Raw genomic sequence first — 12209 nt, 5'->3', positions numbered from 1 at the left:
GGTTTGCATTTGCCCGGCTCTTGGCAAATTTGAAAGAGAGGAGACTGTATTTTGAAAACTCATATCCCTGTTGGGCCACATCAGCAGAATATTTATTTTATTCTTCTCTCTCAATTTCCCCATCTGTAAAATGGGGACAGTAGACTTACTTCGTGGTGCTGTTATGGGGATGAAAGTTTATATAAAGAAAACTTTTAGCATGGTATCTGCAAATAGAAAGTATTCATTGATTTTTTAAAATAAATATTTAATTTTTAGAGTTTTAGGTGCATATCAAAATTGGGGGAAGGAACAGGGATTTTATCCTCTTTCCATTTATCCCCTTTCCCACATATACAAAGCCTCCCGCATCATCATCAATGATAAGCCTACTTTGACACATCATAATCACCCAAAGTCCATAGTTTAAATTAAGGTGCACTCTTGACATTTTACATTCTGTGGGTTTGGATTAGTGATGTTCTCACGAAGAGCATTGGAGAAGGAAATGGCAATCCACTCCAGTATTCTTGCATGGAGAATCCCATGGATGGGGTGGCTGGGGGCGGGGGCGGCGCCTGGTGGGCCACAGTCCATGGGGTCACAAGAGTCAGACATAACTTAGCGACTAAACCACCACCACCATGAAGAGTACATCATGTGAAATGACAGGATGAATGAATCACAAGCTGGAATAAAGATTGCCAGGAGAAATATCAACAACCTCAGATAGGCAGATGATACCACTCTAATGGCTGAAAGTGAAAAGGAACTAAAGAGCTTCTTGATGAGGGTGAATGACTCAGAGAGTGAAAAAAATCTGGCTTAAAACTCATCAAAAAACTAAGATCAAGGCATCTGGGCTCATCACTTCATGGCAAATAGAAAGAGAAAAAGTGGAAACAATGACAGATTTTATTTTGGGCAATTCCAAAATCACTGCAGATGGTGACTGCAGCCATTAAATTAAAAGACACTTGCTCTTTGGAAGGAAAGCTATCACAAACCTAGACAGTGTATTTAAAAACAGAGACATCACTCTGCCAATAAAGGTCCATATAGTCAAAGCTATGGTTTTTCCAGTAGTCATGTATGGATGTGAGAGTTGGACCATAAAGAAGTCTGAGTGCCGAAGAACTGATGCTTTCAAACTGTGGTGCTGGAGAAGACTCTTGAAAGTCCCTTGAATAGCAAGGAGATCAAACCAGTCAATCCTAAAGGAAATCAACCTTGAATATTCATTGCAAGGACTGATGCTGAAGCTGAAGCTACAATACTTTGGCTACTTGATGGCAAAAGCTGACTCATTAGAAAAGACCCTGATGCTGGGAAAGATTGAGGGCAGGAGGAGAAGGGGGCAACAGAGGATGAAATAGTTGGGTTGCATCATCAACATGATTGACATGAGTCTGAACAAACTCTGGGAGATAGTGAAGGATAGAGAAGCCTGGGGTGCTGCAGTCTATGGGGTCACAAAGAGACTGACACAACTTAGCAACTGAACAACAACAAATGGGTTTGGACAAATGATGTATGATGGCATATATTCATCAACAGAGTATCTTCACTGCCCTTAAAATCCTCTGTGCTTCACCTATTTATCGTTCCTCCTCCCTAACCCTGGCAATCGTGATCTTTTTATTGTCTCCATAGTTTTGCCCTTACCAGAATGTCATATATTTGGAATCATACAGTATGTAACCTTTTCAGACAGGCTTCTTTCATTTGGCAATATGCTTTTAAGGTTCTTCCATGTCTTTTCAGGGCTTCCCAGGTGGCTTTAGTGGTAAAGAACTCACCTGCCAATGCAGGAGATGTGGGTTCAATCCCTGGGTGGGGAAGATCCCCTGTAGAAGGGCATGGCAATCCACTCCAGTATTCTTGCCTGGAGAATTCCATGGACAGAGGAGCCTGCTGGGCTACATTCCATAGAGTTGCAAAGAGTCAAACACGACTAAAGTGACCTAGCACGCTTACATGTCTTTTCATGGCTTGATGGTTCTTTGTTTCTTTTCTATTTTTTTTTTTTTTTAGTGTTGAATACTATTCCATTGTCTGGATGTACCATACTTTATATTATCCACTCACCAACTGAAGGACACTTTTGTTGCTGCCCATTAAATTTTAGCTAAGGATTTTCTTCTCTTTCAAGAATGATTCTAAAAATCAACTTGTCATTCAGCAAAAATCAAATTTCTCCATGCAGCAATCAATTATCTTCCTAGTCTCCCTTAAACTTCATGTCAAGAATACTTTTTCTAATCTTTTTTTGTAATTTTATAAAACACATGTAACATAAAATTTACCATGTTAGCAATTATTAAGAATAGTTACAGTTGTTGTTCAGTCACTCAGATATATCTGACTTTTTGTGGCCCCATAGACTGCAGCACCCCAGGCTTCCCTCACTCTCTCCCAGAGTTTGCTCAAACTCATGTCAATGATGCAACCCAACCATCTCATCCACTCTTGCCCCCTTCTCCTCCTGCCCTCAATCTTTACCAGCTTCAGGACCTTTTCCAGTGAGTTAGCTCTTTGCATCAGGTGGCCAAAGTATTGGAGTTTCAGTTTCAGCATCAACCCGTGCAATGAATATTCAAGGTTGATTTCCTTTAGAATCGACTGGTTTGATCTCCTTGTTGTCCAAGGGACTCTCAAGAGTCGTCTCCAACACCACAGTTCAAAAACATCAGTTCTTTGGTGCTCATTCTTCTTTATGGTCCAGCTCTCACATCCATACATGACTACTGGAAAAACCATAGCTTGACTATACAGAACTTTGTCAACAAAGTGATGTCTTCTGCTTCTTAATATGCTGTCTAGGTTTGTCATAGCTTTTCTTCCAAGGAGCAAGCATCTTTAGCTATGTTCATATTGTTGTGCAACTGATTTCCAGAGCTCTTTTTACCTTGCAAAACTGAGACTCTATGCCCATTAAACAAATACCCCTCATTTTCCTCCTGCCTCCAGCACCTGGAAACCGTCATCCTACCTTCTGTCTCTGAACTAACTACTCTGGGAACCTCATATAAGTGGAATCATACAGTATTTCTCTTTTTGTGACTGGCTTATTTCACTTACTGTAATGTCTTTGAGGTTCATCCAAATTACAGCATGTGTTAGAATTTTCTTTCTTTTTAAGGCTGAATGATATTCTATTGTATGTATATACCAAATTTTGTTTATCCATTAATCTGTTGATGGACACTTGGGTTGCTTTCACCTTTTGGCTAGTTTTAACTACTGCTGCCACGAATGTGGGTGTATAAATATGACTTCAAGACGCTGCTTTTAATTTTTTTGGATATATACCCAGAAGCAGGATTCCTGGATCATATGGTAGTTCTTAAAAAAGATTTTGAAGAACTGCCACACTGTTTTCCATAGTAACTGCATCATTTTACATTTCCACTATTAAGCATTCTAATTTCATCACATCCTAGCCAGCAGTTGCTATGTTCTGTTTTTTTCTGATGGTGTGGGTATGATTCCATTGTGGTTCTGATTTGTATTTCCCTGTGGTTTTGATTTGATGATCAGTGATGCTGAGCATTTTGCCTCTTTCTATAACTCATACCATCTTCCCTTTAACCATGTTGCACAACAGAGCACTGCTCCCCACACAGCTTCTACCCAGTTTTTGCTCACTCATGTGAGTGAGTGAGTGGCTGAAAGTCAGTCAGTCATGTCTGACTCCATGGCCCCATGGACTGTAGTCCATGGAATTCTCCAGGCTAGAATCCTGGAGTGGGTAGCCTTTCCCTTCTCCAGGGGATCAAACCCAGGTCTCCCGCATTGCAGGTGGATTCTTTACCAGCTGAGCCACAAGGGAAGCCCTCATTCATGTGACCGGAGGCCAAATAAGATATATTAATCTTCCTTCCATTTCAGATTGTAAATACCTGGAGGAGGAAGACTGTGGTTTTCTTATTTTCCCCAGTGACTTAGGAAAGTCTGCATTTAGGGCCTGAGGGTGTGATGACTTCCCAGTGAACCACACGGCATGTGAGGTCTAGAAAACATGGCTGACACCAAGGGTTGAGGAGTATTTAACTCCCAATGAGAATTAGCCTGGCATCCCCAGCTTCTCTCGGCGCTCACTCCCATTGTGCTCTGCACCCCTCCTCCCCAGATACAAGCCTCGGGAGAAGCTGAAGGTGAACTTTGGTACTCCTGAGTTCCTGGCCCCAGAAGTCGTCAATTATGAGTTTGTCTCGTTCCCGACGGACATGTGGAGTGTGGGAGTCATCACCTACATGCTGTGAGTGCCCAGGGGCCTGGTTTCCCACTGGGGATGGAGGTCATTTGTCTTAGTTTGGGTATCCTTAGAAGCAGCAAAAATCTGAGTGTGAGAAGTTTATTGGGGAGGTGTCCCCAAGAGAAACACCGAGAAGTGGGGAAGTGAAATGGGGAAGGAAGGCAACTAGCAAGCTGTGTGTTGTGGAGTCAGTTGCAGCTGTGGGTAACTGGAGTCTAATCCTGTGGGGAACAGGGGACCCACTGTGGGACCCGCTCAGAGCTAGTTCAGCTGAGGGGGGAGGGAGCTGGAGTATTTATACACTGGCTCTAATCAGTTGCTGCTAGTGGGCTGGTCCCAGAGTTATGAATTCCCTGAAACCTCCGGGTTGATAAATCAGCTTCCACTAGAGAGAGAGCCCTCTGGTGAAGAAATACAGGTGCTGCAGCACAAGTGGGGCTGGAGTGCACTCAAGTGGGAAGGAGAGGGGCTGACAGAGCAGGGCTCAGCTCACGCGTCTTCTAATCTTGTCCCTCTGCTCCCCGTTTTCTCTGGGCTGAGGAAGTAGAGGTAGGACGGGCTGAGAGGAGAGCCAACCGCAGACTTAACATTCTCCTCTCTCTCCAATTCTCTCAGCTATTTCCTCAGGGGCACAGCAAAATCAAGCTTTGCTCCCAGTCTTATTATTACGGTTTAACTGTTTCCTGTACTTTGAGCGTATGCTGTACCAGGTGGGGGAATATTGAGGCCCAAGGCCAGCCAGTGAGGTGGTCCTGTCTCTTTGCCCTCCTCTAGATGAGCCTAGTAAAGCCAGTTTTCCTTTGGCCTCTGAGGCCTGGGTAGTCTCAGAGACATGCCAAGCTATTTTAAAATTCAGTCAAATGTACATGACAAATGGGCATATTGGGTTGGGCCCCAGTTTACTCAGGGTAAGAGGGAATGTTGGAGAAGAAAATAGAAACCCATGCCAGTATTCTTGCCTGGGAAATCCCGTGGATAGAGGAGCCTGGTGGGCTACAGTCCATGGAGTCGCAAAGAGTTGGCCACAACTGAGCGACTAAACAAGAGGGAATGCAGTGAGCATGATAAGGGACTTTTTCCAACACCCTTCCTGCCATCAATTTCCCAGTCCTTCCACTTCCTCTACTGAGTGCTGGGGATTTCTCCTATGGAGAGGCAACGGCGGGTGCTTTTCTTTCGAACCTTCTTGGTTCTGGTTAGCTTTGCTTGACCTTGTAAGAGTCTTCTCTGTTTGTCAATGTGTGTTGGCAGGTGTGGATTCCACATACTGACGGTCCTTTCTCTCCTCTGTAGACTCAGTGGTTTGTCCCCATTTCTAGGAGAAACAGACGCAGAGACCATGAATTTCATTGTGAACTGTAACTGGGATTTTGATGCTGATACCTTTGAAGGGCTGTCAGAGGAGGCCAAGGACTTTGTCTCTCGGTTGCTGGTCAAAGAGAAAAGGTACCCTTTATTGCTTATCATCCGTGATCCATTCTGATGGTGACCATCCATCTGGATGCTGTGGAAATCACGCTGTACTGGGCGGGGCTGCTGAAGTGAATGGTCCTTCTGTCCTATAGACCAGTTCTGTCCAGGATTTCTTAGTCTGCTACTTCTTTGGGAAAAAAAGGTAGCAGGGAAAGGGACAAAGGAAATCAATTAAGAAACAAGTGACTAGGATCATAAAATCTAGACAGAGTTTTAGAAAGGACCATATTTACAAATCAGGCCTATTTCCACGTTATCACTTTTGATAGGCTAATGTTGAAAAAAGTTGAGATATGCAGTTGTTATTCCCCAGAATAAAAGACATAAAACCTTATTTCTTGGAGATGAAGACCTACTTACTTTTCAGTAGGTTTATCAAGGTCATGGGTTGGAGCACTGAGTTTTCCAGGACTCAGACATACGGGGATAACTACAAGCGATAAGGCCCAAGATCTGGGCTCTGAGGTAGCTCTCGTTCCCTGGCCGTGACTGTTTTGTTTCTTCCTGACTGTGAAAAGTTATGTGTGATGAAAAATATTTCTAATTTAGAACAAGTTGACATTATTCTCTGTGAAGTTCTTTTACTTCTTGAGAGCAATTCCAGGCTCACCTGACCCCTCTTCTGTCCTGCCTCAATTCCCCAGCTCTACTGTGGGAGGTGGTAATTAATCACTGGGAAATACATCTTCCATAGAGGGCTGGGAACATTTTGCTGATGACATTCTTGTACTTTTAAGGATGGGAATTTTAGGTAGGAGGGTGTCTTTTTATATTATGTGGCATGAATCTGCCCAAATGATTAATCTCTTCCACTGACTCAGCTTCCTACCAATTGAACAGATTTTGGACAGCCAGAAAAGGCAACCCCAGCTAAAAGTCTCACCTGCTGTTTGATTTCACAGCTGCAGAATGAGTGCCACACAGTGCCTGAAACATGAGTGGCTGAATAATTTGCCTGCTAAAGCTTCAAAATCGAAAGTTCATCTTAAATCCCAACTATTGCTGCAGAAATACATGGCTCAGAGGAAATGGAAGGTATCTGTTTTTCTTTTAGTAAAAGCAGCATTTGTCTTCTTTAAATGTCCTGTGAAAGAAGTGTACTAAGTTTTTTACTTACTTTTGATTCTAAATAGATTATTTAGGGAGAAAAAAGCCTCATGTCAAAACCTATTACCTTGATTAAAAAAATGCCTCAGAACAAAAACAACTGGCATAAAAGTAGCATTTAATTCATACTTACGTGAACACTTGAAGTGACAGCGTGAAGTTTGAACATATGTTCTCAATGACCATTGCAGTGAAGTGATCAGAACTAACTGCCTGTAGTTTGAGGCTGATTCCTCCACATTTCAGAAAGAGGGCCTAGGAAAGCCTGGAAGTGAAAGTGTTAGCCACTCAGTTTTGTCCGACAATTTGTGACCTCGTGGACTGTAGGCCACCAGGGTCCTCTGTCCAGAGAATCCTCCAGGCAAGAATATTGGAGTGGGTAGCCATTCCCTTCTCCAGGGGATCTTCCCAACCCAGGTACTGAACTTGAGTCTCCTGCATTGCAGGCAGATTCTTTACCATTTGAGCCACCAGGGAAGACCTATTAGGCTTTAAAAGTTTTATAATTTTGAGAACTCTTTGGAACCATGGATGTAAAATGTATCTTAAAAAAAGTTGTCCCCCAGAGAAGTGACTTTCCAATATTTTGATGTTGGCTTAGATCCTCAATAAAGCCAGCATACAAGTATATGTATACTCACACATGTGTGAAACAAAAATATTGTGACTTTTGCGCCACAGAGTATGATGAGCTCTGATATTTTCTACTCTATGATATTTGGTTTCATTAAAAATTTTCTAATCATGCTCCATGAATTTGATTTCATGACTCACTGGTGGGTTGTGAATTACAATTTAAAAAATACCATTCTAGAGTGCTCCATTTTTCACATGAAAAGGGCAGGAGAACATATTTTCTCACTTCAAACTTGCTCCAGATATGCCCCTGAAAGTCATGTGACTGTTTTACTATAGTTTTCCTAGAATCTTCTTTTCCCCTATAGTTATCAATTTTAAACACACTCAAGTGGCTAAACTTAAGCAAGTCCTTTTATTGTTTCTTCTTTAAATAATTGGACTAAAAATATGCTTCCCTCCTCTTTTTTTTTCTCTCCCCCGCTTAAGAAACACTTCTACGTGGTGACTGCTGCCAACAGGTTAAGGAAATTTCCAACTTGTCCCTAATCCTCAACTCTGCTGCTCCTGTGGGCCTAGAAATTACTGGGACTGCTGGTGAAATCATGACTGAAGATTCTTAATAATGTGGCTTTCTACTTATTTTGTTTCAAAAATGTTACGACTGTTGCCTTCCTTGTGGATGAAAAGTGGCTGTAAGAAAGTGACCTAAGAATTTTTTCTGGTTTGTAAGATCACTGAGTTGAAATGATGTGGTTACTTTTCAAGTGTACCTACTTTTGGTGATAAGTATAGGCATGCTTTAAGTAGTAGGTAGGAAAGCTCCTCGGAGAAGGCAATGACACCCCACTCCAGTACTCTTGCCTGGAAAATCCCATGGACGGAGGAGCCTGGTAGGCTGCAGTCCATGGGATCGCTAAGAGTCGGACACGACTGAGCGACTTCACTTTCACTTTTCACTTCCATGCATTGGAGAAGGAAATGGCAACCCACTCCAGTGTTCTTGCCTGGAGAATCCCAGGGACGGGGGAGCCTGGTGGGCTGCCGTCTATGGGGTCACACAGAGTCGGACATGACTGAAGTGACTTAGCATAGCATAGGAAAGCTCCTACTTTGCATATGTCAACTTTAAAGTCAGCTTACTTTGATTAAAGAGCCCAGTGGACTATCACACAGGGCATGTTAGTCAGTGTTACCTCCTCCAGTGCAAAGAATTCCTAGCATTTTGATTTGCTCAAAAGTGAGCTGACATTTTGTACGACATTTGTTGCTCTAGTGTGAAGCAATGTAAATTTAGGGCAGAGATTCTCAAACTTGTTTTAGCTTGTACTCCCTTTCGAGAATCAAAACATGCAGACCTCTAGCCTCTCCTAATTCTGCCCTGTCCTGACACTGGCAGTCTCCATCCTAACCTGTCTTTCTCAGTTATGAATCTATGGTCTAGTAAGTCTGGGAACTGATATGTAATATGTGAAAAGAGAGTGCAGTGGTGTTCAGCTTTCTGAGAGAAATACAGAAATGATGGATCGTGAGAAGTCAAATGAAAACTGCTCTCCTGCTTTATGGGGATAGAACTGTCACTTAACTAACTTCATGAAATGAGTAACAAGGAATGCTTTATTATTCAAAAGTAAATATTCCTTTTAATTTCCTCACTGCTAACTTGATTTTCATTATATTCCCCATGACCTTCTTGGGTCAGCAGTTTTTACTTTTAGTTTGTAATTAGCCATGCAACAGTTTCACATTTTTTTGTCCCATAATACTTTTTTTTTTTTTTTAAGTAGAGGACGTGGGTGTGGGGAGAAGGGCAGAAGATGGAGAGATTAATCCTCCTGATGCATTTCTTCGGTTATAATGTTCCTCGGGAACACTAACACCTGTTGGGAAGCTAAGATTTTCAGTACCGGCACAGCTCGGCCTGCTGCAAGCTGACTGGCTAGTGGATGACTATCAGAAGAGATGGCTGCTGGAAATCTCTCTTTCATGGACCAGTAACAGTGGCTTAGTAAAATGCTTTAAGGTGTTTTGAAAGCAGCCTCAGAAAGAGCTAGAGGATATCTATAGTTCTATCTATAGTATGGTTATTCTTCCCCTCCACAGTGGGGGGGAATGCTATGAATCTTCTCCCCAGAAATATGGAGTCTCCCCAGTTAGTTATTCTAATCTAGAACACCACTGCCTAACAGAAATATATGAGTCAAATACATAATTTTAAAATGTCTGATAGCTTCTCTTAAAAAAAATCTGGTAAAATTAATTTCAATAATTTATTTAGCATAATATATCAAACATTTAAATATCTAATCATTATAAAAATTATTGATAAGCTATTTTATATTCTTTTTTTTCATACTAAGTCTCCAAAATCTGGTGTGTATTTTATGCTTAAAATACATGTCAGTTCAGATTCTAGGTTTTTATCAGACATAATTTGTATTTAGATTTCATAAAATTTACTGTGGAAAAATATATTCACATGCTCAAGTTATTCAAAGCATCTTAAATATTTTCTAGTATTTTTACATTTAATAAAAATTAGGAATTAGGAATTCAGTTTTACAGTTGCATTAACCACATTTTAAGTGCATTTAGCCACATATGGTTTGTGGCTTCTATATGATAGGACAGATCCAGGGAACATCTAATAGTTATCAAATTTTAATTTTCCCATATATGCTGTAATTCTCTACCTAAAGAAACAACTTTTCTCCAAAGTCCCTTTGAGGGATTTGTTTAGGCCAGACCCACACAAGTGAGAGTTACTGCAGAAGTTAGCCTCCCTTATTTGAAATGTGAGGGAGTTTTTATGAAGCTTTAATTTTCTGGATATATTATTAAAAATTTTCTGGATATTTTTAGTTCTCTGCTGGTATGTACTGAACTCAAAATTTTTTTAGACTGACACTTTGCTAGTATTAACTATTTCTAATGGGACTTTTAAATTCGAACGAACAGTCCTTAAAAACTGCTGAGAGATCCAATATAAAATAAAATTTTTTAAAAAGAAAGAGAACTGCCCAGCAGAGGAAATCTGAAAAGTAGTCATGACCCACATTTTATCTATCAGATTTAGTGGGAGTGTGAGCAAAACAGAATTTTTCACTCTTGATGAATATCAAGATGAATATCAAGTATCCAATCCAAATAAAAGTCATGCCCACACTTTCACCCAGCAATTCCATTTCTAGAAATTTATCTCTCAGCAATATTTGAACCAATGGGCAGAGGTGTATGCAAAATGACATTTACTGTAGCAAAACGGCCCAATGAACCAACCTACATGTGATTATCAGTATGAGTTTAAATTTTGCCACATACGTATAGGAGGTTGCCTTGTAGCTGTTAAAGATAGATCTTGATGTACTGATTTTTATTATGAAAAAATTATGGAACATATATATGGTATTATCCTATTTGTGAAGACATGTTTATATATGTGTTAAAATTTTCTAGGTTATGCAAGAAACTTAACAGTGGAACGTGGAAATTGGGTGATGGGGAGAGAGGGAATTCTACTTTTCACGTTATTTCTGAATTATTCTAATTTTTTTAACAATGAGCATGTATTGCTTTTATAATTAAAAATTAGCCACCTCTTGTCAACTGTGGACCCTGTCTTGACCCTGATTTAAGCAAATAAACAATAAAGATATTTCAGAGACATTTAGGGAAATTTAATTCTAAATTGTATATTTGATGACAGAACTTCTTTTTGTATTAATATGGTGAGGTATGATAACAGTAATGTGTTTATAATGTGGATTAAATGACTTCAAGAAAAAGGGAGATATAGTGAAGCAAGTGTGGCAAAATCTTAACTGTTGGGTTTGGGTAGTCAGTATGGGCTATCAGTGTATTTTCCTCTAGTAAAGGGACATACATTTGTTGTATACATTTGAAAACTTTCATGATAAAGCATTTTTTAATCAGTTAAATAAGCCAAGAGGAGCTGTTAAAGAAATGAGCTTCCAAAAATCTTTACAACAGCACTGGAATATATGAACCCACTAAGTAGAAAGCTTCCATTGCTGGGGAAAGAATGTGTTGAAAAATTGTAAAGGATTCCAGCTCCAGGAGAGCATTTGGACAAGACTATGTTAAGGCAATTCCCCTACCCCACAACTATTAGGTTGGTGCAAACGTAATTGCTATCTCAGATCGTGAATTTTAAATCATTTTAATTAGACTCAAACATATCTTTATTAATCAAAATAGGAACCATTACAAGCAACACATTTTTGCCAACAAGAAATAAATGTTTGTTTATTCCTGTAGCACAGAAGTCCATGCTTCGGGATTCAACGGGAAAGCATCTTCTGCCTCCTGATGGTTGTGGAAGTGTTTTCCCTGCAAAAAATTGTTGAGATGCTTGATGTAGTGGTAGTCAGTTGGCGAGAGACCAGGTAAATATGGCAGATGAGGCAAAACTTCATAGCCCAATTCATTCAATTTTTTTTTAGTTAATTTATTTTTTATTGAAGGATAATCATTTTACAGAATTTCGTAGTTTTCTGCCGGACCTCAACATGAATCAGCCATAGGTATACATATATTCCCTCCCTTTTGAACCTCCCTCCCATCTCCCTGCCCATCCCACCCCTCTAGGGTGGTACAGAGCCCCTGTTTGAGTTTCCTGAGCCATACAGCAAATTCCCGTTGACGATCTATTTTACATATGGTAATGTAAGTTTCCATGTCTTTTCATACATCTCACCCTCTCCTCCCCTCTCCCCATGGCCATAAGTCTATTCTCTATGTCTGTTTCTCCACTATTGCCCTGTAAATAAATTCTTCAGTACCATTTTTCTAGATT

General features: G+C 40.5%; 1 protein-coding gene across 5 annotated transcripts in view; it reads left to right on the top strand.

The window, feature by feature from the left end:
- MYLK3 (myosin light chain kinase 3) overlaps positions 1–11059 on the top strand; it is a 125822-nt gene extending 114763 nt beyond the window's left edge. For 4 of the 5 annotated variants that reach the window (XM_061385891.1, XM_061385892.1, XM_061385894.1 and 1 more), the window contains exons 10-13: positions 4112–4240; positions 5531–5683; positions 6613–6745; positions 7883–11059. In XM_061385891.1, coding sequence (XP_061241875.1) covers positions 4112–4240; positions 5531–5683; positions 6613–6745; positions 7883–7942 — 475 coding nt within the window. In that variant the 3' untranslated portion in view covers positions 7943–11059. Of the gene's footprint in view, positions 1–4111; positions 4241–5530; positions 5684–6612; positions 6746–7882 lie in introns of those variants that run through there. The other variant, XM_061385890.1, reaches the window with a different exon arrangement.
- The last annotated feature ends 1150 nt before the right edge of the window (positions 11060–12209 follow it).

This window comes from Bos javanicus, chromosome 18 (assembly GCF_032452875.1).
Source record: "Bos javanicus breed banteng chromosome 18, ARS-OSU_banteng_1.0, whole genome shotgun sequence".
Lineage (NCBI taxonomy): Eukaryota > Metazoa > Chordata > Mammalia > Artiodactyla > Bovidae > Bos > Bos javanicus.
This window is presented reverse-complemented; position numbering and strand designations above follow the sequence as displayed.